Source organism: Vulpes lagopus, chromosome 23 (genome assembly GCF_018345385.1).
Source record: "Vulpes lagopus strain Blue_001 chromosome 23, ASM1834538v1, whole genome shotgun sequence".
In the NCBI taxonomy this organism is placed as follows: domain Eukaryota; kingdom Metazoa; phylum Chordata; class Mammalia; order Carnivora; family Canidae; genus Vulpes; species Vulpes lagopus.
In genome coordinates this window covers 59,044,510-59,068,817 of record NC_054846.1, presented here as the reverse complement: position 1 = coordinate 59,068,817, position 24,308 = coordinate 59,044,510, and the positions used below count along the sequence as shown (strand labels likewise).

The 24,308-nt window shown below is 58.2% G+C and overlaps 1 protein-coding gene across 3 annotated transcripts; it reads left to right on the top strand.

The window, feature by feature from the left end:
• RSPO1 (R-spondin 1) lies at nucleotides 1-24,308 on the top strand. Of its 3 annotated transcripts, XM_041737854.1 has the most exons (7): nucleotides 5,031-5,388; nucleotides 9,570-9,655; nucleotides 9,797-10,184; nucleotides 18,991-19,182; nucleotides 21,196-21,345; nucleotides 21,626-21,814; nucleotides 22,553-24,308. In XM_041737854.1, exons 3-7 carry the CDS (start codon nucleotides 10,091-10,093, stop codon nucleotides 22,717-22,719), a joined length of 792 nt encoding a protein of 263 aa, XP_041593788.1. In that variant the 5' UTR covers nucleotides 5,031-5,388; nucleotides 9,570-9,655; nucleotides 9,797-10,090; the 3' UTR covers nucleotides 22,720-24,308. The 3 variants fall into 3 exon arrangements, with proteins under 3 accessions (XP_041593789.1, XP_041593788.1, XP_041593787.1); XM_041737855.1 differs by lacking the exons at nucleotides 5,031-5,388; nucleotides 9,570-9,655 and adding an exon at nucleotides 1-105; XM_041737853.1 differs by lacking the exon at nucleotides 9,570-9,655.

The following is a 24,308-nucleotide window of genomic DNA, read 5'->3' as shown; positions in this document are numbered from 1 at the left end:
TCTGCCTTATAATTTTTAAGATTTTTCTCTGGCTACTGTGTGAAGCCTGGTCTGGTGGGGGGAGCAGAAGCAGGGAGACAGTTGGGGGTGCTGCCCATCGTCCAGGTAAGCAGCGCAGCGAGGTGAGCAGGAGCCCGGATTGGGGATGGTCCGGAGGTAGATCCAACAGGATTTGCCAATGGAGTGGGTGTGGGAGGGGAGAGGGGTGAGCAGGAAAACAAACCCCAGTTTCCTGTTTATCAGGTTCACTGCTGTTTACCACGAAGGGGGAATCTGGGGAGAAAGAGGTTCTGAGCAGGGATCACGAGTTTAGTGTCAGCTGAAGGAAATCGGAGGAGTCCCCTGGCTTGTCCCAGCTGTCTTGATGAGGGAGGGGCCCTGGGGGGCTTTGAGGGGTCAACACCAGTGGCCGAGGCCCAGTGGAGCCTGGCTGTGGATTCGCAGCGACACCACCCCAGGGAGTTGGGGGATTGTCCTGCGGAGCTCCACGGAGAGAGGCAGGGGGTTTGCTGTGCTTTTGAGACCCAGGGGCAAGGCCAGCGCCCAAAGTCATTACTGAGTGGGCCAAGTGTTGAGGACCTGAATTAGGAGGAAGGGAGCGAGAGGTCTGGAGCAGAAGGTGGTGGTGGCAGGGGTCTGGGGGTCTTAGAGTCTGTGGTCTCAGCGACGGAGCCGTTGGAGGCCACGAGGGATCAGCCGTGTGAGTGGGAGGCTGGAGTGGAGTGGGCGAGACCAGCGCTGTCCCCACGGGCCAGGGGGTGAAAGTGGCTCTGACATGGACAAGGAGGCCCCGGGGGTGATGCTATGGAGAGGAGGACCTGGAGCCTGCTGTCCACGTCCTGTGTGAGCGAAGCAGGCTCCCCAAGGTGTGCAGCAGGTGCCTTAGGTGAGAAGAGGAGGGAGGTAGAAAGATTGGGAGGCGTTGCGAGGGATGTGGAAGGAAGATCAGGGTGGGGAGGGAGGCGATGGCATAGGCTCCCCACTCCTCCTGGGGAAGAATGAGTGGTTTTTCCAGGCCCAGTGGGATGGGGGCTGCATGTCCCAGGTGTGTGTGAGGGGAGCCCCATCTCTGCCACACGAGGTGGAGCATCAGAGAAGGTGCGCTTCTGGTGTCCCGGCTCCTGGGGGACACAGGCCGCCCTCTGGAAGGGACGTTGAGGGGAACCGGGGAGCAAAGCAGCCCCATGCTCTTTGCAACGATCCCCTCTCATCCCTCCCCTTCAATCTCGGCCCTCACAGAGCTGCCGGGCAGCCCCGAACCTGCCTCTCACTCAGGTCACAAACCCTAGGGCCTGTGCGCTGCCCTCGAGGTAAAGTCCCTGCTCTTCGGCTTGACACATAAGGCCCTTTCTGGAAAGATCTCCTGTACTGCTCTGCTCCCACCCCTCTCATCCTAAATCTCTGCACAGCAGAACCAATTGGGGCCTCCAAGGGCACCGCAGCGCATCAGGCCTCTGGGCCCACCCTCCTCGTCCTATACGCCCCGTCTCTCCCCCAGACCTGCAGCTCCTAGGAAGACAGACAATGTGCTGTTCATTTCTCTGTCCTTTGTTCCCAGCCTGGCCCCTGGGATACAGATCATACTCAGTTAATATTTAATGAAGGAAAGGACAAATGTCTAGCTCATTTTAAGAGCCAGCGCGTACTAAGTACTGTGGTCCCTGGCACCGTGTGACGCTCCCTGAATGCCTCGCCCTATGCTATCCCCATGAGAAGGCTGGTGTCGATATTGCTCCTATACCCATTTGACAGATAAAGGAACTGAGCCTCAGGGAGGTAAAGCGATTTGCCCAAGGGCACTGAGCTAGTTGGGAGGTAGAAATGGCCTTGTAACTCGGGGCTAACGCCAGTGTCCATGCCATCAGCCTTTATCCTATATTGCCTCCATGGAAGAGTATGACAAGGTCTCAGAGAATAACACAATCAAGGAGACTAGGGTGCGGGGGACTCTGCGATAAACTGACGATAACAAAGTCAGCTTTTTTTTTTTTTTGAGTGACAGTGATGATCATTCCAAAGCCCACTTTGCCCACCCCAAAGCCCACTTTCCCTTCCTCAGGGCAGCAGAGCCCTGCTTTTATCTGTGAACACTCTTCCCTGTGTAATCGTGACTGGTGCACACTAATCCTAGCTGCAGCATCCTTCTTGTCTGCAATTGATTCATTCACCACATTCATTCATTCATGTGATGCTGTGAGCTTCTTAAGAAATTTTTTTAAATTGTCGCAGGTATCTATAACAGAATTTAGCACCTTAACCATTTTTAAATGCCAATTAACTCTTTAAAAAAGGAGACTGCCAGACCTGTTCGGTGAAGATGCAGAGCCCGGAGCAGCTGCAGCCACCTTGCGATCGGGAGGGCAGTAGCTGGGAGATTGAGGATGGTAGAAGGAGAATATAGGAGAGAATCTGATTCTTTTTTTTTTTTTTTAAGATTTTATGTATCTATTTATGAGAGATGCATGGAGAGAGAGGCAGAGACACAGGCAGAGGGAGAAGCAGACTCCATGCAGGGAGCCCGACGTGGGACTCCATCCAGGACCCCGGGATCATGCCCTGAGCCAAAGGCAGACGCTCAATCGCTGAGCCACCCAGGTGCCCGAAACTCTGATTCTCGATATGGTTGCTGAGCTGCTGGATCACTCCTATCTCTGCCCTTCCTGGTACGTGAGATAACAAACCACCCTGCCATCTAAGCTATCTGGAGCTAGTCTCCTACTACTTGTCGCTGGAAGTATACTGGTCAAATGACAACCCAAGTGGGAGAATAGGTCTCACCTGGAAAAGGATGACATACACCATAAGGAATTTAGCTCTTCTCTAGGAACCACTGCGCAGGCTTGGATCCACTGACCTTAGGTCTTCTCATGGTGACCTTGGTTTAGGTAAGGAATGACAGTGACCTGTGACATCATCTGAGTGAGCTGATCAGGATCTACAAAAGGTACAGTCACAACCACCTGGGGCTTCAGCTCACCCCACATCAGTTAGGTACGTCCGTGGTGCTTGGAATCGCAGGGATGAATCAGACACACTTTTCACCCATGAGAGGCTCGCAGCGCAGCGGGACAGGCAATCACAGGCCAGTGATGAGTGCAGGACAGGTCCACACAAGGTTCAGGGCCCGATGTGCAAGGTGGCCGGGTGAGACTCCCTGTAGGCATTTTGAAGGATGATTGGAGAAGGGTCAGAGAAAAAGGCATTTCTTGGCAGAATGAACAACATATGCAAACTCAGGGCAGCTCAGGCTCTCAGGGAAATTACAAGTCATTTAGCATAATGGGAACCGGGCTGGCCACTTACAGGTCATATGTCTCTGAGCAAATTGCTTGATGTTTCTGAGGCTCAGAATTCACATTTACAAGGAAAGGAGAAAAGGAAGACTGTAAAGGGGCTTGCGAAATTAGGCAACAGAACATAGATGCAAAGCCCAGGGCTTGGCATATAGTAGGTGCACAAGAAATGCCCTTTATTATTGTCACATGGTTCTAATTCATTATCTTCCTTGACCCAGGTGGCTTTCTTCCCTTACTCATTCCTCAGCCTAGTGGTGAGGCCCCCCAACTCCCGCAGACATTTCCTCAGGCAGGAAACCCGAGCCCAAGGTCTGGCCTAAGACATCTTCTAGGGCTGGGTGGTTTGTGTGATTCCTTCTCTCTCTCTCTCTCTCTCTCTCTCTCTCTCTCTCTCTCTCTCGTTTCCCCTAAATGCAACAAAATAAAACCAAACAAAAAGCCCAACGCCTGGCGTTGCTTGTCAGGGAGTTATGCAAGTGTGCAAAAAAATAAAATAAAATAAACATTGAGTTTTCGGCATTCAGGATTGTTTGATTAGGCGCAGAGCGGAGCCAAGGGCCGGTGAGACATAGGGAGAGCTCAGGGCCTAGGGGAGAGGGGAGCTGCATTGAGAGGGAGTTGGGGGTGGGGGCTGGAGCCACTTGGAAGTGGCTGTGATCCTCCTGCACACTTGGCAAGGCTGCGGCTGAATGAATCCAGACCCTGGGCATTGGATGCCCAATGGCTCCACACTCTCTGGCCGCCCAGGGTCTCCGTTCCCGGGCCATCGGGACACCCCAGGGGTCACTCCATCTGTCCCCTGTCACTGTAAAGCACCCCGCACCCTTGTCTCAAGAGTTAGGGCTCCCGCCTCCCCTCCTCAGGAGATTCCACAGCCTGTCTTGATTACTCACCACCCCTCTCCGCACCAGCCACACGCACCCCCCCCCCCCATCGGTATAGCTTTTCTGCTCTAACTTAACAAACTCCTGCGAACTACAGTTTTAGCCCATCTCCCTTTACCCAGATCTGAAACGAAGCTGAGAACAGCTGTCTGCCGCCCTGGAGAAGGGTCTCCCTCCCTTCCTCAGGCTTGACTTCAACAGCTCCCGCATCACTGCAGGTGTCTGCTTCTGCACACATTCACGGAGCCCCCACCCTCACTCCTCCCCATTTCCCAGGCTGTTGGAAGCTTTCCTTTCCCCCCTGAACCCTCAAAACAGACTGAGGCTCAGAGAGGTTAAGGAACTTAGGTGGGGCCACACAGCTTGCAAGCGGCGGCGGAGCAGGGATTCGAGAATCTAGGGGCTCATTTCAACATTCCCCTCACCCTTCTGCAGCAGCTCACCCGGATTCCCAGGATCCTGCGGCCTTATACTTCCCTTGAACGGGGAAGATGCTCTGAAGACTTCACCCCCAGAGGAGGAGGGTGTGGCCAGGCCCTGGTGAGCGCGGTGCCTTGGTCACTTTCTAGAGTCTCCGCGGGGAAACTGAGGTTCGGCAGGGCGCTCAGACCCCGTTCTGACGCCAGAGCTGCCTGCAGCTGCAGCTGCAGCTGCGGCTGCGGGGGGTCCCCCGGGGTGGGCGCCCGGGGCCCCAGGGCGCGAGCGGCTTCTGCAGCCCCGCGCTCCCCGCGCAGCTCCGAGCGCAGCGCCCCGGCTGCGGGCAAGGGCTTGCGGGAGGGGGCTGCGGACTCCGGGGCCTGGCACTCCAGTCCGTTTTTTGCTGCGGATCCCGGCAAGGGGGGCCGGCTCGGGGGGTGGGACTGCAAGGGGGGGGGGGATTCCCTCCCTCGTGCGAGCGCAGCCCTGGCCCCTCTCCCGGCCGGGAGCTCGGGCGAGCGGAGCGCGACGGGGAGCGCGGGCGCGGGGCGCGGAGCGGGGCGCGGACCCCGGGCGCGCGAGGGCCGGAGCGGGCCGCCCCAGAGGACCGATGCGCCGGGTGGGGCGCTGCCCCGGAGGGCGTGAGCCGCCCGCAGATTGAGCAACTTAGGAACGCGCGGGCGGAGCGCGGGCGAGCCGGGCGCCCGGACAGTCCTGCGGCGGCGGGGAGCGGGGAGCGGCGCGCCCAAGCCCCTCCCGGGCCTGCCCCCGCCGCGGCCCGCAGCGCCGAGGTGAGTGCCCCCGAGCCGCCCGGTCCCCCCCAGCGCCCCCTCCCCCGGGCCCTCCCGTCGGGGCCCGGCCGAGCCGAGGGCGGGGGGCCTGGGGGGCCGACAGCGAGGGGAAGGGGACTGGGGCTGCTGCGGGGTCGGAGCGCGCGAGGGCGCACCCGGGAGCCTGTCCGCTGGTCCTCGCCGCCGTCCCCACTCCCATCTGATCTCCGACCCTGAGTCTGAACTGATGGCAACTGGTGGTTCCGGACTCCCCCAAGCCCATCAGCCCTATCCCCCCCCTCCTCCCCAACGCGCTCTGGATCCCTGGTGTCATCGCCTCGGATTCCCAGTCCCATGACCCCGGGTCCCTCCCACAGCAGACCCGCAGCCCGGTCAGGTCCGACGTGGCAGGCTGCTGGCACCACGGCCCCCAGTGCGTTGCGAGGTGGCGCGACTCCCTGGCCCCGGTCGGTCGCCCAGAGGGACTATGGTGCCGCTGGGCTGGGCTGGGCTGGGCTGGGCCGGGCCGGGCTGGGCTGGGGAGAGCTGGAGGATGTGTCCCCACCACCACCAGCACCACCAGCACCACCAGCACCAGCACCAGCACCGCCACCCCGGGGTTCAGAGGATGGCTGAGACCCACTCTGGGTGCGGGCGCTTGAGGGAAGGGGCTTAGTGGCCAGACTGGCCTCCTGGACTTGGAGACTTCTCTTGGGTTTGGGGGGGACAGTCCGAGGGACTTCAGGTCCGCCTCGCCTCCCCCTGCACCTGCCGGGCCTCTCCAGGGTAGTGGGGAGGGAAGAAGAGTTTGGGTGCGTGGGGCAGAGCTGGAGGGACGTGAAGGAGCCTTTCCCGCCACTGCTGCCGGTGGGTGTTGGGGGGGGGAACCCCAGCACCTGACTTGGCTCCCCGACAGGCTAATCCTGACAGGTCGGGCAGGCACGTCCTTGGTCCTACCCCCTCGCCCAGCACAACCTCGGCCCCCCACCTGCTGCCATCCGGAGCCGGTCCCCGGGAGGGTTAATGAGAAATTATCGGGATGGTTTACATTTTTGGGTCTGTATCCGGCCCCGGACGGAGTACCAATTTATCCTGAAAGTGTTACAGGCAAGAGGGTAAAAGTTAACTGCAGCTTTGTGGGGGCACGAATCCCTGCCCTCAGCTCCACCCCCCACCCACCCACGGGGTTCCCCTTGGCAGCCTGCGTCCCCCCCTTCCCAGACCACCTAGCCTGTGCACGGCCTCTCTCTCAGGTCTCCCACCCCAGCTCTGCCTCTGCCGCCAGTTCCTTCCCCACCTCCGAGGTCAGCTCCCCTCCAGACACCCAGTCCTGAGCAACAAACCCCACTAGGGGATCACTGAACTAGGCATGTCACCCCGAGACCCTTAACCCCTGGTTGCCCATAGAATGGGAATAATTCTACTTCCTTCCTAGAATTGTGCTGAGGCCCTAACACATGGCAGGTGGGATAGGCACCTCGTGGATGGGAGCTCTGCACCCCGACCCTGGCAGAGACAAAATGTGCTTCCGTCCCCCACGGATGCCTGAGACCTTGGTGACTGCCAGCTGTTCCCATCGCTGGCTCTGCCTGCCCTAGGTCGCCAAGCCCAGGGTCGCTTGCGTGTGCCCACTGTGCTTGAATGGGGTGGAGGCCTGGGTGAGGGGGGCAGGGACTGGCTGGAGGGAGATGGATGCAGGGACCTGTGATCTTCTGGGGCTTGCTACTGCAGCTCTTAGTCTCAGACATGTCCATCTTTTAAAATTGGATTTTCATACAAACTTCTGAGTTTTCAACTTCTCTTAAAAAAAAATCAGAAGATCTGACAATATTAAATCATTATTTCTGCCTATCAACAGTCACCTGGAATTGACTAGCACCTGCTCCCATTAGATGGGATATTTGCCGTCCAGAGCACCCCCTCCACAGCCAGCTGGTCCCCTATCTGTTACTCATACCCCAGGCATAATGAACTCTTAGCTCCTTCTCAGAATTGATTCTATACCTACATATGTTTTAAAAGTACCTGAAGCTCTTTCCATCCAGTGACAGGTGAGGGAGGCCAGAGTCAGCTGCTCCAATGAAATTTAGACCTGGATCCTCCTGTCCATTTCCCAGCCGAGACCAGGGTCCCATAGTGACTGGTGTGGGAGTGGGTCAGGACCAGACGGACGAGCATGGCAAGAGCCAGGCTGAAAGCAAAGATGTAGGAGGGTGGAATAGAGGGGAAGGCAAGGGGCAGTTGACATTTGTTGAGCACCCAGCCTGGTGTGCCAGGCACCGACCTGGGCCGGTGCAGGAGATGATGCAAAGGTGATCTTTTCCACCTCTAGGATCCCATTGATACTGATCACACAGTGAGACCAAATTCTCACGGACCCGAGATTTAGCACCACGTTTGTCTGGTGCGGCCTCCTCCGCCGGTGTTTGGCCAGCGCGAGGGCTCATGGCACCCTGGGAATGTATCTGCCAAGAGTCTTCAGACCTCAGTTTCACAAATGCCTCAATTAAATGCTAACCCTGCCATATGGAGTGATCGCGCCGGGATAAATGCCAATATGGAAATTGCATAACAGTGCTCGGTATTAAGGCTGGTATCCAGATGATACCAAAGCGAAACAGAACACCTGTATTGCTTTTTAGATAACCATTGGCGTGTAGACACAAAATTGTGTCTTCTTGGTCGTAAAGGATGCAATTATTAGTGAGTCCCCATGATGGGCCGGGCGCCACCCCAAGCGGTGTCATGTATTAGCTCATTTAAACTATAAAAAACAACCAACGTCTTGCAGATAAGGAAACTGAGGCTCGGGTCAGCTAAGCAACCAGGCCGGGGTGAGAGTTAATACGTTAGGGCTGCCAACATGGGAAGGCAAGCACACTGCTCCTGCCCTTTACCATCAGGCTCTCCGGCCAGCCTCTGGCTGCGGACCCCAGTTTGATAAGGTCAGCGAGACCACCGCAGACTGGGGGCGATGGAAGTGTGGGGTGGGGGCTGGGGAGGACAGAAGGCTCCGGCAGTTGGGGCAGGGAGGACTGGAGGGGCCTTGAGGGTCTGGCGTTTGGGGGTGGCTGGGGGCATCCCTGCCCTGCTCGGCTGGGCTGCAGCACCAGGTGGGACCCGTCAGCCTCATGTAAACACTTCTCACAGGGCAGCTTAACCACTTGAGTGTGACTGGCCTTCAAAGCTGGTGGGAGAGGCCAGGCAGGGAAGTGCTGAACTCCCTAGAGGGCTAATGATTTATCTCCCGTGCAGGTGGGCTCCCTGGGGCCTCCCCCAGAGGCCAGGGGAAAGGGATTGGGCCGTGGTGGGAGGGGCACTGCCGCTCCAGCATTTCGGATTTCTCATTAGTAAGCCGAAACTCAGCCAACTCTCAGAGCAAAGCCCCTGAAACGGGCATCTTTAGCCCCACTTTATAGATGGAGAGACTGACGTTCAGGGAGGCTGAGGGGCTGGGCCAGAGGCATCCAAGCAGTGGGTGGGAGGGCGAGGCCTCCCTGGCACTACAAGGCCTTCTGAAGCCTGCCTGCCTCCTTCTCTCCCGGGGCACCCGCCCGTGGGGGGGGTCTGCAGCCAAGTGTGGGGGGCGTTGCGTGCGTGGCCTCGGCTGGTAGAAGGGGCGGGAGTGCGTGATCCCAGAGTGTGAAGCGGGGCTTTTGGGGCCCGGACTCCCAGATGGGGCTCCAGACACATTTTACCGGGGAGGGACCAGCTCCCCCTGCCCCCATCACCCGGCCAGCAGGTCCAGAGACCTGGCTCTCGCTGGGCTGGGGGATTATCCCCATTCTCTGTGTCTCTGGCCAGGGCGGGCATCGCTGCCTCTTTTATCCTCTCACAAAGGCCAGGCCCGCAGGGCCTGCTGTGTCAGAGTTTCTGTGGCCGGGGGAAGCCTTACTTCCTTTTCTCCCGCCAAGCCCAGAGGGCCACGCAGAGTCTGCCAGCGTGTCGGGGGGGCCACTGCCCTAGCTCCACAGGTGAAAGGCACAGGGGTGACTCAGCACTGGGAAGGGAGGGCTGAGGGGTCACTCACAGAAGGGCAGAGAGAGCTCCTCTTCCAGAGACGGGCTGTGACTGCAGCATGAGGTCTGGAGGGTAGATGCAAGGAAGGACTTCCAGTTAAAGCTGCCCAGTATTGGGCAGGGGTGGGGCCAGCTGGCTCCCAGTGACCCACAGATTTGATTTGAGTGTCTATCATATTCCAGCTGCTTGGGTAGCCGGCTCCAGTCCCAGGTTAGGGGGGTTCTGCGAAATTCCTGGGAAAAGGAACAGATTTCTACGGGGGCGTCAGGTGGGTAACTTGTAATACTCACCACTCTGAGTCCTCACGGTCGGTCTTCGGGGTAGGAGGCCCTGTGGGAGGGTAGGAGGCGAACATTGGGGGGACCCCATGGTTCCCCAGAATTAACCTTTCTCTCTCCTCCCCCAACAGGTTGGTTTTTGGAGGTGTCCCTGCTGAAGCGACAAAGAGTTCTCCCATGTGACTCCCCGAGGTGCCTTTGGGGAAAGCTCTCTGGACCTCCCTATGGGCTGATGAAGAAGTGGGCTCCCCACACCCTCTCTGTCCCCAGCTGAGATTATGGTGGATTTGGGATACGGCCCAGGCCTGGGCCTCCTGCTGCTGACCCAGCCCCACAGGCGTTAGCAAGAGCCCTGCGCTGTCCACCTCCCCATCCCCACCCAGAGACCACCCCTCCGACCAGGGGCCTGGAGCTGGCAAGTGACTATGCGGCTTGGGCTGTGTGTGGTGGCCCTGGTTCTGAGCTGGATGCATCTCGCTGCGGGCAGCCGGGGGATCAAGGGGAAGAGGCAGAGGCGGAGTGAGTAATGGAGGGGGGGCTGGACCACCCCTGGCTGTGGGAGCGGGAGGGGGCCGCCTGGGGACCCGAGGGCCATCGGTGGTGTTTTCGTCCCGTGATGACCATTGCAGATTCTCCTTTGCCCCTGACAGCCGTGCGGATCGCTCGGTAGATTAGCCTGCCTATGAATGATCCGGTTTGTGGATTAATTTGTTGAGACGACCCACTCTGGAGATTACCCACTTTGTCTGTTTTCCCCTCTGTAGACTCCGCTTTCTAGATTAACCCCTCTCTTATGAGGATCCAGTTGTGTGGATTATGCCCTTTGACATAACACCAGCTTTGTGCGGTATCCATGGAGATGTGGCCCCTGCTGTGGCCCGGGCCCCAGGGTGCTAGGTCCCCTCCTCACTGCCCGAGGGAGTTCATGGCTCTTTTCTTCAGGGTCTCGGGGATCTTGGGCCAGGAACTCCGCTCAGCTTGGGCAACAGCTTCCCCTGCAGCGGAGTCGGGAGGCTCATGACACTGGCCACTCCCGTCGTTATTATGAACTCTGCGCAGTGGGATTCGGGGGGCTGCACTGGGGGCCGAAGGAGTCTGGCCCCATGGCCCCGGCCAACTAGAATGCATCGCTCTTCGCTGCTTTCCGTAAAATTCCATGTAAGATGTCACTGGAAGGAGGGTTCTCACAGTTAAAAAAAGAAGGAAGGAAGGAAGGAAGGAAGGAAGGAAGGAAGGAAGGAAGGAAAGAAAGAAAGAAGAAAGAAAGAAAGAAAGAAAGAAAGAAAGAAAGAAAGAAAGAAAGAAAGAAAGAAAGAAAGAAAGAAGAAAGAAAGAAAGATCTCTTATGGTACAGATAGGCCTAGGGACACCTAGTCGGCCGATCCTGGGACCCAATTCCCACGAACCCCTGTCTTCCTAAAAACAGCTTGATGCAGTTCAGGATTAACCTGCCCCCACAGAATCCCATCCCCTGTGGCTCTGGGGCCTTGGCCTGGCTCCTGCCATGGGGGATGGGGATGTATGTACCTGCCCAGTGGTTGGCCACTCCCAGGGCCTCTGGGGACGCGAAGGACAGGCTAGCGAGTAGGGAGGAGGCCTACCCTACAGACCCCAAGGCCTCTCTGTCTTTCAACGTCCCCTGTAAGGGATGTCAGTCCCACAGGCCCAGGCTCCTCCACCTCTTGCTTCCCCACCAGGAAAGGTCGCCACGCAGGCGGCCGAGTTCTGTTGGGTCTCCGAGGCCAAAGGCAGACCCGGCCCAGGGGAGAGGAGCTCGGAGAATTGGTGAAGCTGAAAATCCCTGGCTTAACAAACAGTTAGGGACTGTTAGGTTTCATCAGCAGCGACGCCTTGATTTTCCTCCCTCCTCATCTGTTGTGGCCCGTATTTTGGACTCCATGGGCCAGATGCGGTTTAGCGGTTTAGAACCAGTCTCCTGTGTTTCTGAGATGAGAGAGAGAGTGAGCAAGAGCAGCCAGTCGTGCTCTTGGGACGCACGCCAGCTCACATGCAGAGCCACACACACCCCCTCCCTAAGCCAGGGGCCTGAGACCTGGGTTCAAGTCTCTTGTGCTGATAAAACCAAAACAGAGTCCTGGCCTGAGTGGCAGAGAGGCCGGGTCCCTGCAACAGGCAGCCGAACGCAGCAGTTAGGTCCACCTTCGACAGAGCCCCCAGCCGCAGCCCCGTCCCTAGTCCCCAGCCATGTGAGGGTGGGGGGAGGCGTGGGGAGCGACTCAGGGTGCAGCGAGCATCCACACTGAAGGATCCAGAGAGGGATACGAGGGTAGATGTTGCTAGACGGTGCTCGTGGAACAGAAACCACAAAGCCGAAACGGCAACTCTAAGGGGATATAGCAAAGCCTACGTGAGGTTTGTTTGCATGTAGGTGTTGGTTGGGAACCCTTTGTAAAATATCAAGCTCTGTGTAGACGTCGGGGTGCACGTTGCTGTTACATGAACAACGAACAACGTGTGGACGTTTTGCTCTTAGGGTTCCCGGGGAGTGGGGAGGGAAGGAAGGGGAGCACGATGCGGCGTGAGCTTGCAGCCACTGGTCGGGGTGGCAGTGGCAGCCAGCAGCGGAGGAGCCAGGGCTTGTGGCCTCTGCATGCTGCCCATCCCGTCAGTCCCTGCGTGTCGGGAGGGCTGTCAGAGGACCCCTAGCTGGGCTCTGATCAAGAGGCACATGGAAGTCTTGAGTCCAGAAATGGGTGATCCCAGGCCTGGGTGACGGTCCCCCCTGCACGGAGAGCGGGGAACTGAGTGAACCAGGCTGCGGGTGTGAGTCATGAACCTGGCGGGGCCACCCGGTCCCCTCCCCAAGCCCCCTCTTCGGCCTCCTGTCTCCTCCCTGGCCCTCACCCTCTCCTCGATGCCTTCCGCCCTGGATTTCCTGCCCATCGTACTACCCACCTTTACTCACTACTCAGTCCCCTTTGCCCACACGCTTCTTCAGTCTGGTTCCTGAGCCCTACTTAGTCCCCCGCCCCCATGAAGCCCTCATTCCTTCCCTGAGGCCTTACTCCCCATCCAGACGTGGTGGATGAGGGAGACTCATCCGATCTCAAGTGAGATCGCCAGGAGACTTCCCAGAGGACTCAACTTTAGTTCTGAGGCTTGAAGGGGTGAGCCAGGCTCGGGAAGGTGGCAGAGAGGATCCCAGGCAGAAGGACCAACCCGGGTAGAGGCACAGAGGTGTGTGATCGTGTGATGCGCCCAGACCCACAAGCAGAAATAGTTGTACGTGGCTGAGGGTAGTGTTGACAGGTGAGGCGCGCAGGATCGGCTCATGGAGACCTTTGAGGCCAGGTGGAGAAGTTAGTAAGACCTGATGGGCCTTAGTCCTGCGGGCGATAGGGAGCCACTGTGGATTTTAGGTTTTGGTTTTAGGAACGTCAGTTTGCAAAGATGGGTGAAGGAGCCAGAGAAGCCCTAGGGCACGGAGGAGGGTACCGGCCTTGCCCTCCTGGCCTGGGGAACTGGGCTCCACTGGGGGAGGCAGAGCTGTGTGATGGGGTTTGGGGAAGAGGTTGGGATGCAGGCTCTGGCCCCTCTCCGGGTGCTGTCCACCTCACCCAGTCCACCCAGCCTCCCCAGTGAGGCTGCAAGCCTCCAAGGTTGCCTCCCCTGTGTGCCTCGCCCGGGCATAGGCACAGGAACCTTTCATACGGTCAATGTGGCCTTGCCCTTCCAGGGCCCCTTCCCTGCCGACAGGAGAAAGCCCTGTCTCCCATTCTGTGAATGCACTAGGGTGTTCGGTGCCTCAGAGCCTTTGCACAGGCTGTTCCTCCCATGTGGCCCTCCCCCGTCACCTCTCCGGCTGGTGAGGGAGGGCCTGCCCTTGCTCATCCACTCACGCGGCGCAGGGGCTAGGCCAGCCCTGGCTTGGGCATCCTGGGTAGGCCTGGGTTTATCCGTCCAAGCCACCAGCTCCCAGCACTTCTGGGCACGTGCTAGGTGTGCAGTGAATGTCTACCGAGTGCACGAGCCTCACTTTTCCCCTGGAATCATTGGACACCCCCCAACGCCCACCGTGTCCCTGGGTCCTCCTCTCCTCCCCCTTCGACGCAGAACCGCCCTCCCGGGGCTATCAGCACCCCACTGCCCATGCATCTGTCTCGCCAAGCTGAGAACACCCTTGGGTTCCTGTCCTTGACCAGCATCCCTTTCCTCATTGACCTGACCCCTGCCCATCACTGAGCCCCTCTCCCCCTTCATAGGCTCTCCTCCCCCTCCCTGAGCCCCCACATTTCATGAGGATCAGCTCCCTCTGTCCTTGTCCCTGATCCCCCACCTCGGACCCCAAGGCCGCATCCTGGGGTCCTCGGGTCCTCACTCCATCAATTCACTCAGCCTCGGGGGTCTCGGGATCCCAGCCCCTGCTCGCAGCTGGTCTCCCCTCTCTGCTCTCTGGCTCCCTCCTCCCTTTACCCCCACCTCCACCCCTCCCACTCACTTCCCGTTCCTCTCGAGCCACCACCGCACCGCCCTTGGGGGTGGGGGGTCAGCCAGCCAGCCAGTCACCTCCTGGAGCGCCTGTGGCCCTGGCCTCCCCCCAGCTGTCCCTGCCCCCCTCCCCTTTTGAACTTGGTTCCTGGGCCCACTCTCCCTCAGTGAGCCCACTCCCACCCAGGATTCCTTCTCCGCTTCTCTCTGAGCCCCTCGCCCTCAGCTCGCCCTGCTGAGTGAGTGTTGCCCCCACCCGCTGCTCAGCCTCTGCCTCGGGATGACTCCCACTCCCACGACCGGACCACCGATGACCACAGCTTCCACGGATGGATCCCTGGGGTCCTGCCTCTGCTCCACAGCTGATTGCTTGAATGCAGTGGCTCTCCTTCCTCTCCTCCTGGACCACTACCCTCTGCCTCCTGCCCCCACCCGGGGCGCCGACACCTGTCCCTTGCTGCCTCCTTACCTGACACCCCGGTGGCATTGGCACAGTGATGCCCCCTGCCCTGCCCAGTTTCCTCCTCTCTTGGCTTCCATATACGCCATGCTTGTGAGTGGCCTTTCTTTATTTCTGCCCTTCCCTTGAAGTCCTAGTTCCTTTTCTCATCTCTCCACCCGCTACCCTGACCGTCTGGTGGACCCCCATGCCTTTACGACTGTTCTCACGTTAAGGACTCCGCGCCCACAGTCTCCAGCCAAAAAGTTTCTCTTGGGTTCCAGACCCACAGGTTCTACTGCCTAATAGGCACCTTCCCCCGGATTCCCACAGAAGCCACAGCCTCAACACATCTAAGAGCTGACTGCTCATCATTTCCCCACCCAAACCTGCTCCTCCTCCTCCTCCTCCTCCTCCTCCTGTGGCCTCGGGGAAGGGCCAAGGGCCACCCTGTCACACCAGCCCTTGGAATCACCTCGGGGTCACCTTCGGCTTGTGCCTTCCCCGTGTCCAGCCCATCCCCTGGGCCTGTTGCTTCTCCCACCTGAGTGTCATCCCTGTGTCCACTCTGCGTCTTCTCGGTTCAGCTCTGTGTCTTCAAGCTGGAGGCATCTTCCTGCCTCCAGACTTGTGGCCCCTACAGCCCATTCTCCATATCACGGAGCCATCCTGGCCAGGTCTCTGATTTTAAAGCCTCCAGCAATTCTTCACTGCCTTTAGGACAATGTCCAAACTCCTTTGGAGAGATTCAAGACCCTTCCTCATCTTGGCCATGCCTCCCTCCCCAGCTTCATGCCCAGCAGCTCCCTCCACACCCCCAACCCCCCTGCCCAGTGCTGATTTCAGACCCCGAGTACTCCATGCTTTCTCTTGCTGTGTCACTGAGAGATCCAGAGAAATGCGCACAGAGACGTGCTGTTAGTTGGATGGGAGGTGGGCGGCAGGATTCGGAGAAGGCCTTTTGCAAATCTGTCTTTAACAAAAGTGACAAGGATGGGATAAATGAGCACGGGAACAGAGCTAGATGGCCGGTAAATGGGATCCTGGGGTCACTTCAGTTACTGAAACCAAGGTAAGAGTAAAAAGAACATTCATTTCAGCAATGAATTCAGTAAAAACCTTGAATGATAGAGGCTACAATATCTCTGAAGCAGAAGCAGTACCTAAAATCCACAGTAACTTATTAATTTGTAATACAGCCAGATAAAGGCCCAAAGTGGAAAAATAAACCCAAGGGCTCCCTCATGACGCCAATGGAACATTTGAGTATCTTTGCTCTTAGAACTAAACCAAGAACAATATTAATTTTTAAATGTATCGATTCATTAACATCAGCTCTATATACATATCAGTTCTATATTTACAAAAAAAAAATCCATCTCCCTGTACTTCCAGTCTCCGCATCAGCTTGTGGGGTCCTGCCCATGGCCTTCCTAAATTCCATTCCCTCTGCCTGGAACACCTGCTGGCTGCGAAGCCTCATTCAAGTCATTTAACTTCTCCATGTCCTCCTCTGTTAGAAAAAAAAAAAAAAGGAGGCTTACAAATTAATAATGGCACCTGCTTTGTGGGGTGTAAGGATTGAATAAGTGAATGCTTGATGAGCCCTGGGAGCGGAGTCAGGTGCTACACGGAGGAGCCAGCACCCACTACTGTGGTCACAGTGGGGTTACGTGGTTGTGCTTGTTGTTGCCCCTTCCCCTTCCGCTCAGCTTCTTTTTAATTTTTTTTTTATTTTTTAAATGATTTTATTTATTCATGAGAGACACATATATATAGAGAGAGAGGCAGAGACACAGGCAGAGGTAGAAGCAGGTTTCCTGCGAGGATCCCAATGCAGGACTCGATCCCAGGACCCCGGGGTCATACCCTGAAGGCAGATGCTCAACCCCTGAGCCCCCTGGACGCCCCTTCCGCTCACCTTAACTCTGACGCATTCTCTCCTGTTCTGGAATCAGGGTAACCCCCGCGGCAGATGCTCCTCCAAGCAGGCCCCCCCCCAGAGTGGACATCCTCACTGTCCGTTTCCAGTGGTGGGAAGGGAGGCACATGAGACCCTGTGTTTTGCCCCCTGGGGTCACGGGCTGGGGATTTGCTCCAGGTCCCCCGACTTGGAAGCCTGAGGTCGGGGCCCACTATGTTGCACCATCTCCTGCCATCTCTTCTGATCCCCTGCCCCCGGTGCTCTGTCCCCAGCCTGCATCTCCAGCTCCTCGCCACGTGCTTGCTCCCACGCGGCTCACCACCACTCTGCGTTCCCTTCTTCACGTGCTTCTCTTCCCGTGGGGTGGGCCTAGTTTAGGGACCGGCCCGCTGTTCCCCCACATACCCTAGCTCTCAGCCCAGGCTGCTCCCTCCTGCCGGTCACCTCGGGCTCTGGACTTTCACTATATCGCCTACACTTCTCTCAAATCTTTTGCTGTCCATATCCAGCTGCGCAGAATTTTTTGATGACATTCTCATATTTTCCTCCTGGATGATCTGGTTAGCTTTCTTCCTTCCTTTCTTTCTTTTTTAATATTTTGTTTATTTGAGAGAGAGAGAGAGAGAGAGAGAGAGAAAACACGAGCAGGGGGAAGGGGAGAGGGAGAGGGAGAAGCAGGCTCCCTGCTGAGCAGGACTCCATCCCAGGACCCTGGGACCATGACCTGAGCCGAAGGCCTGCCTGACCGAGCCACCCGGGCGCCCTGGTCAGCTTCCTTTCAAATGGTCCTTGAATCTCTGGTCTCCATCCAGGAACCTCCCAACGCGTAAATCAGCTCGGATCCTGCACTGTGCCCATAGCTTCTTCCTACTGTCTAATCAGTTCTGAGAAAAGTTCTGGGGAAAAATCTGCAAAACAGCCGTTCTTTGGTCAAAATGCTTGGAAAACAAAGGTTCCTCCGTCCCCCTCTGAGGGAGTCACTGTGCACAGGAGCATAATAAAGGGTCGAAGAAGCCCTACAGTAAAGAATCTTGTTTAGACCCCTCAGACCCGGTGGCTCGCAGTCTTACCTGACGCCCTGTCCTGTTCTCTACAGCCTCCGGTGAACATCTAGGGGAGAGCGTGTCCCCAGGAGTGCTCTTTGGGACAGGCTGCCTGGCAGGATCGGGTTTGAGTTCCTTAGCATGATTATCTTTCACCACTCCCCGCCACTCCCCTCCTGCACCCAAATCATCTGCAATTTCCTTTGGGTTCTTTCCTACCTCTGTGGTCCTTGCTCCTGGAGGACCCTTATCTCAACTTCCTGATGGACCAATCTCTACTAATTCTTCAAGAGTTGGCCCAAATGGCACCTCCTCTATGACTCCTTCCCTCTCTTTTTTTCTTCTTCTTCTTTTAAAGACTTTATTTATTCATAAGAAACACACACACACAGAGGCAGAGACCCAGGCTGAGGGAGAAGCAGGCTCCCGGCGGGGAGCCAGATGTGGGACTCAATCCTAGGATCCCGGGGTCACACCCTGAGCCGAAGGCAGATGCTCAACCACTGAGACCCCCAGGTTCCTGTCCTTCCCTCTCTTCTTTTTTGGGTTCACTCTAGCTAGGCCTTGTAGTTGTCAGCATTTGTTTGCAGGTCTGTCTGCACCACTGAGAGGTCAGCTTGGGGTGGTCAGGCGAGCCTCCCACCATGTCCCCAGCACTCACGCAGCACAGGGTACTTGGAGGGGCTCGGGGGTGTTGCTACAGGAGTAGGTAAGGGAGTGACATCAAAGGTTTGAGAGCTCATGCTGGGCTTAGAGATCACACTGCCCCCAGGATGGCCAGCATTTCCCAACCTCAGCATCACTGACATTTTGAACCAGACAACTTGTTGTGGGCACCCCCCCACCTCCCCCTGTGACCCTGGGCCTTGTAGGATGTTTAGTGGCACCCCTGGCGCATCGCCTACCCCCCTCCCCAGTGTGACAATCAGAAATGTCTCTGGACGTTATCAAACATCCCCTGGGAGCCAAATCATCTCTTGTTGAGGCCACTGTTCTAGACATAAGTTCTTGCATTGTTTTCCAGTCTCTGAGAAGATGACTTATTTTTCAGATCGTTTAACCCATTGTCCTTCTTGACCTTAGAACTTTCTCCAGGTTAAAAAAAAAAATCCCCTCTGTCCACATTTGAGGCTGAGTTTTTCTTCCTCTGGGGAGGGATGGGGAGGTTCCTGGAAAGAGCAAGCCTGGAGAGTGGGTCTCTGCTGAGCCTGGACCTGGGGAGGCATGGGGATGCATGCGTCAGCCCCCCCGCCTCCCCGCGGCGCTAGTCCCCCTGAGAGATGATGCTGGGAGGTTTGTAAAGCACCCTTGCAGGGAGCTGCCGTCCTGGCCTGTGCTTTCTGAGAAGCACGTTCACGTTCGTCGTGTAGGAAGAAACTCCAATCTACCCACTCCCCACCCTGGTGGGAGCCCGGGAAGGACGGAGGGCTCCCCCATAGCCGCCCTCTTACCCCTGTCCCACTCTTGCAGTCAGTGCTGAGGGGAGCCAGGCCTGCGCCAAAGGTTGTGAGCTCTGCTCTGAGGTCAACGGCTGCCTCAAGTGCTCGCCCAAGCTGTTCATCCTGCTGGAGAGGAACGACATTCGCCAGGTGGGCGTCTGCTTGCCTTCCTGCCCGCCTGGATACTTCGATGCCCGCAACCCCGACATGAACAAGTGCATCAGTGAGTGTGTGTGTGTGTGTGTCGGGGGGACGGGGTGGCAGAGAAGGCTGTGGACACCAGGGGAGAGTGCTTTGACCCGTTGGTGGCAGCAAGAAGAGTAGAGGGGACACCGAGGATGGGAGACGAGGCTCCTGATTCAAGTATCCAGCTGCGAGCCAGACAGGCCCAAGAGTCCATCCACCTCTCCACCCCACTGTGGCCGTAGAGGGACCCTACCTCCTCCCTCCAGACCTGCTCCCACCCGCAGTGTCCCAGGCCACCTGGGCCGTCGACCTGAGAGCCAGCCTGTCACTCATGTCATCTCCCACAGCGCACCTGCTGCCTCCTTCCCATCCTCACTTGCCGTCGTCTCGCCGGGGCTCCCAGCGCCCCTCTCGCGGACCGTCCCAGTAGGCTGCTTCTCTGTCCAACACTCACGCGGGTCCCTTCCACCCTCCCTTCGCACTGCAGCCAGAAAGATGCTCCCGAGACATGTGTCCTGTCCCATCACACTTCTGCTCAGGGACCGCCCGGCTCCACTGACTGCGGGGAACTGTCAGCCCATCCGCTCCCCACCCCGCGCCCAAGGCTTCTTGCAGCCTGGGCTTCGTGCCCCACAACAGCTGCGGTGCCCATGCCCAGGGCATGCGCAGTCCCACCTCTGTTAGATTAGGCTCACTGTGACATTCTGGGGGGACAGACAGGGAACACACTCGGGTGAACAATGCCAGTGCCCCTCCCGTTGGTGCAGAAGCCTTGGAGATGAGATGCATTTCAGTTGAGCCTCCCAATGGCCTTTGGAGGGAGATGGGACCTAAGTGACAGGTGTTCCTTTTTTGGGGGGCTAATAACAGGGAGGCCTGCAGGGGAAATGGCTGACCCGCGATCGGCCCTGGGTTCTAATCTCAACTCTGCTTCTTATTCTTTATATAACATTGGGTGGGCGTGTTGCAGCCTCGCACAATCTCATCTTTAAAATGAGGGTGCTCGTTTTCACCCCTAGGGCGGTCGCCAGAGGCATATGGAAAGCCCTGAGTGTCCCGCGCTGGACGCACAGTAGTGGCCATTCTTACTGTGTGTCACCTGCAACCAAACCCGGGGATCCAAGCAAGAGAGGAGGGAGTGGAGGAGGCGAAGCCGCAGAGCCCAGGGGGCACAGAGGAGGGGTGGGGTGCAGTGGGGTGGGGAGCTTGTGATGGATGGAGGGGGGACCCTGGGGCTGCCCTCTCGGTCCTCAGGGTATTTGGGGTAGGAGTTTCTGGCTGCACCAGCTCCCGGGAAACTGACAGCCCAAGCTTCAGGTGCCAGAGCCTGGGAGGAAGTCAGCCCTGCCCACGGTCTGGGAAGGGAGAGGTTGTGAAAGACTCTGCCTGCCTCCAGCCGGAGCCCTGTGACCCTCCCTCCCCCCACTTCCCCAGAGTGGGGAGAGCTGGCGGGAGGGGCTCAGGGAGGGACCCAGGAGTCCAACCAAGGTGGTTCCTGGAACTGGGCCTTGCAGAGGTTGAGGAATTTGCCCTGGGATTTCTCCTCCCCTCTCCGAGCAGATTCTTTTCACAGGGCAGGAGGGGAACTGGGGTTTGGGGTGTTGCAGATGCCCAGCAATGGGGGAGCAGAAACCACACAGCCTCGAGCGGGGGTCATTGCATCCCTCAGTTCAAATCTGATTAGGTGGCCCTCTGGGGTGCCAGGACGCACTGGGACCCTTCTCTCTCACCCCCACGAATCCCAGAGGGTCCCACCCCCCTCCTCCCCTGAAACCAGCTCTCCAGGGCCTCACAAGGTGGTTCCAGGGCCTTGACTGGGTTTGGGGAGGAGTGAGCTGACTGTCCCAGCCAACCCTGAAGTGTGGTCACTCGGGCCTCCTCTGCCCAGCCTGTCCTTGTCTCCCTCCCTCCCAGGACTCTTCTGCAGCCATGGCAGGTCCAGGCCATGGTTCTGCCCTCGAGGTCGGGGTGTGTGTGGGGCTGCCTTCTGGGTTGGGGGGCACTGGGGACTGGGATGAGCCAGAGGCCCTCAATCCGGCTCTCTCCTCAGAGTGCAAGATTGAGCACTGTGAGGCCTGCTTCAGCCACAACTTCTGCACCAAGTGCAAGGAGAGCTTGTACCTGCACAAGGGCCGCTGCTATCCGGCCTGTCCCGAGGGCTCCGCAGCGGCCAACGGCACCATGGAGTGCAGCAGTCCTGGTGAGTTTGTGGGGAGCTGAGGGCTGAGGGGACCGGGGAGGGGTGGGGAGAGCCTGGGCTGGGGGCTGTGCAGGGAAAGCTTAGCCCCCACCCGCTCCCCCTCCCCTGACCGCCCTGTGGGGTTTGTCTCCGAGCTTTTCTGCCCCTGGACTGACGCTGCCTCCAGCATCAGGCTCAGCCAGAGGGCAGGTGGCAGAGGCCCCCTTGGGGTATTCTGGGGTGCTCAGCTGTGACCCCCTCCTCCCTCTTTCTCTTCCCTCCTCCCCCCCCTTCCTGCCAGCACAATGTGAAATGAGTGAGTGGTCTCTGTGGGGGCCGTGCTCCAAGAAGAAGAGGCTCTGTGGCTTCCGGAGGGGCTCCGAGGAGCGGACGCGCAGGGTGCTCCATGCCCCTGGTGGGGACCACGCTGTCTGCTCCGACACCAAGGAGACCCGCAAGTGCACGGTGCAGAGGACACCCTGTCCCGAGGGTGAGCTGCGGCCTCTGCCTCCCCAGGGCTGGGGGTCAGGGCCAGCCGTGGAGGTCTGACCACTTTTGCCTTCTGCCAGGCCCCCGGGAAAGGGCCACACGGGGACCCCGGCACAGGGTGCCATGCAGGGGGATCCAGTGCCAGACACTGGCAGACAGCAGCCCCAGGACCCGGTGTGATGGCAGCTGAAGCCTCAGTGTCCATGTCCCAGGGTTTCCTCATGTCTTCTGAACCAGCAGATGTTGGCATTGGGAGGATCCTCAGAAGTCACAGGGGGCCACGGAAGGGGGTGCTGAGACCCAGAGAGGTGTAGCCATGTGACCAAGGTCACACAGCCTGTAGCTGGCAATGATGTGGCTGCTGCCCCCAGAGGCAGTAGAGCGGGGCAGGGGACTTGCTTGTCCTGAGAGCTGCACGGAACATCCTGGCCCATTGGGATCCAAGGTCTGAAGAAGACACAGAAAAAGGAGGGTGTCTGGTTCATCGAGGGACAGAGGGAGAGAGGCTCCTGGGACCCCCGTCTCCATGCGCATGTTGCAGGGTCCTCTGAAGTGGCTGCTAGTCAGAGGAGGCCTGGCGGGGGACCCTGAGACTGCGTAAGGGCAGTGGCTCCAGCCCCCCTCCTGTCCCCCTCCCTGCTTTCTCTCCACCCGCTCCTAGAGCCCTGGGCCATGCCTGGGGCCTCCTCACTGGCTGCAGGACATCCTTTGTTGACTCTTCCTGCTCTTGGGGTTGCAGGGCAGAAGAGGAGGAAAGGGGGCCAGGGCCGCCGTGAGAGCGCCAACAGGAACCCCAGCCGGAAGGAGGGCAAGGAGGCGGGCGCCGGCTCCCGGAGACGCAAGGGCCAGCACCAGCCGCAGCACCAGGGGACAGCGGGGCCAGTCACGCCCGCGGGGCCCACCTAGGGACGTTCGCACCTGCAGGCCCCGCGGAAGGAGTCCAGCGTTGCTCTGTGTGATGGAAGCTTTACGGAACTGGAGCGCTGGGGGCGAAGCGTGCACACACTCTCCATACGTATACGGACACACAGACACACACACACACAGGACCCATGTCCCAACATGCAGCCAACATACAAGCGCGCGTGCACAGACACACAGACACACCATCCAGGCCACGGAAGACGCTTCTATCTCTCGGACATCACCGTGTGAACAGGGTGGGGAGGTGGAAGGGTCACCCTCGCCTGGCCGAGGGCCCAGCGGCATGAGCTTGGGTTGCGATGCTCCCAAGGGACACACCAGAGAGCCCGTTTCCCAGTGTCCGAGCCCAAACAGAGTGGAGGCTTCTGGAGGAGCTGATAGGATCGGCCCAGCGTGGCTACAGGAACCAAAGCTTGAGGACTGTTCAGCGTTTCCAGCTGTGTGACTTTATCATTGGAGAGTATTGTTACACACCCATGATCCGTATCAGGGCTGCCCCGACTCTGAAAACTGCTTACAGGTTTATTTCAAATTAAAAACAAAACCAAACGACGACAGTAGCCACAGGCAACACATTCCTTTACAGGGGGCGCAGGGATTGGCGGGATACGTGGGTGCGGGAAGGCACAGGGCTGAGTTGCCAGGGGCCTCCCTCTCCCCGTGGCCTCCTGGACGGAGGGCCCGGTGCAGGAAGGAAACCTCGGGGATACTGAGGGTGACCACCAGCTCCTCTACAGCCTCGCTGCTCTGAGTGTGGTCGGTGGCCAGCATCACCGTTATCACCGGGCAGCTTGTTAGGAGGGCGGGTCGCGGGTCCCATCCCAGACCTGATGAGCCCGAGGCTGCATTGTAGCAAAGGTCCCAGGTGACCAGCGTGCACAATCCAGTTTAAGAAGCACTGCGGGTGGAACAAAGATCCTGGCCAGCCTGCCACAGGAGGGATCTGGCGGGCTGTAGAGGAGGACGTCCCACCCACGAGAGGCAGACTCCGAATCCTAGAGCTCTGTGGTGGTGCCGTAGGGGGACGGGGCACTCAGGCTGTCTGGGACAGTTGGGGGCCACTGGATCCAAAGGCAGGACAACAGGTAGCATGACCCCTTGTGCCACATCTGAAGTGTCCACCGGTGGCCATACATGCACCAGGCCCTGGACTGCGTGGTTTGCCAGGGGGAGCCAGGCAAGGACCTTGCTGTCGTGGAATTAGAAGTTGGTAGAGGTGACAGGCATGAATCAGGTGATCGTTCCAATAAATGTGTCGCTGCAAACGGGTGTGTGGGGGGGAAGGCCAGGCAACCCCTGGCACATACACAGAGCTATAAAAGTGAACCAAAATAAGGCTTTATCTCAGGGAACCTTTTCAGAGGAGGTGGCACTTGAGCCGAGCTCTGAAGGATGAGTAGGAGTCAAGACAGAGGGAACGATGTTCTAGACCAGTGCTGTCTGATAGAAATACCAGATGAGCCACTTATGTAATTTAAATTTTTTTTCTAGTTACATTTAACGAGTAAAAAGAAACAGGTGAAGTAAATTTTAATTATAGCTTTCATTAAACCACATGTATGCTAAAATGT

What these genes read in the sequence shown, in the direction of transcription:
- RSPO1 (XM_041737855.1), top strand. Translation starts at nt 10,091, where the DNA reads ATGCGGCTTGGGCTGTGTGTGGTGGCCCTGGTTCTGAGCTGGATGCAT. An exon ending in CGACATGAACAAGTGCATCA is followed by an intron (nt 19,183 to 21,195) that starts GTGAGTGTGTGT and finishes CTCTCTCCTCAG; the next exon opens with AGTGCAAGATTGAGCACTGT. An exon ending in GAGGACACCCTGTCCCGAGG is followed by an intron (nt 21,815 to 22,552) that starts GTGAGCTGCGGC and finishes TTGGGGTTGCAG; the next exon opens with GGCAGAAGAGGAGGAAAGGG.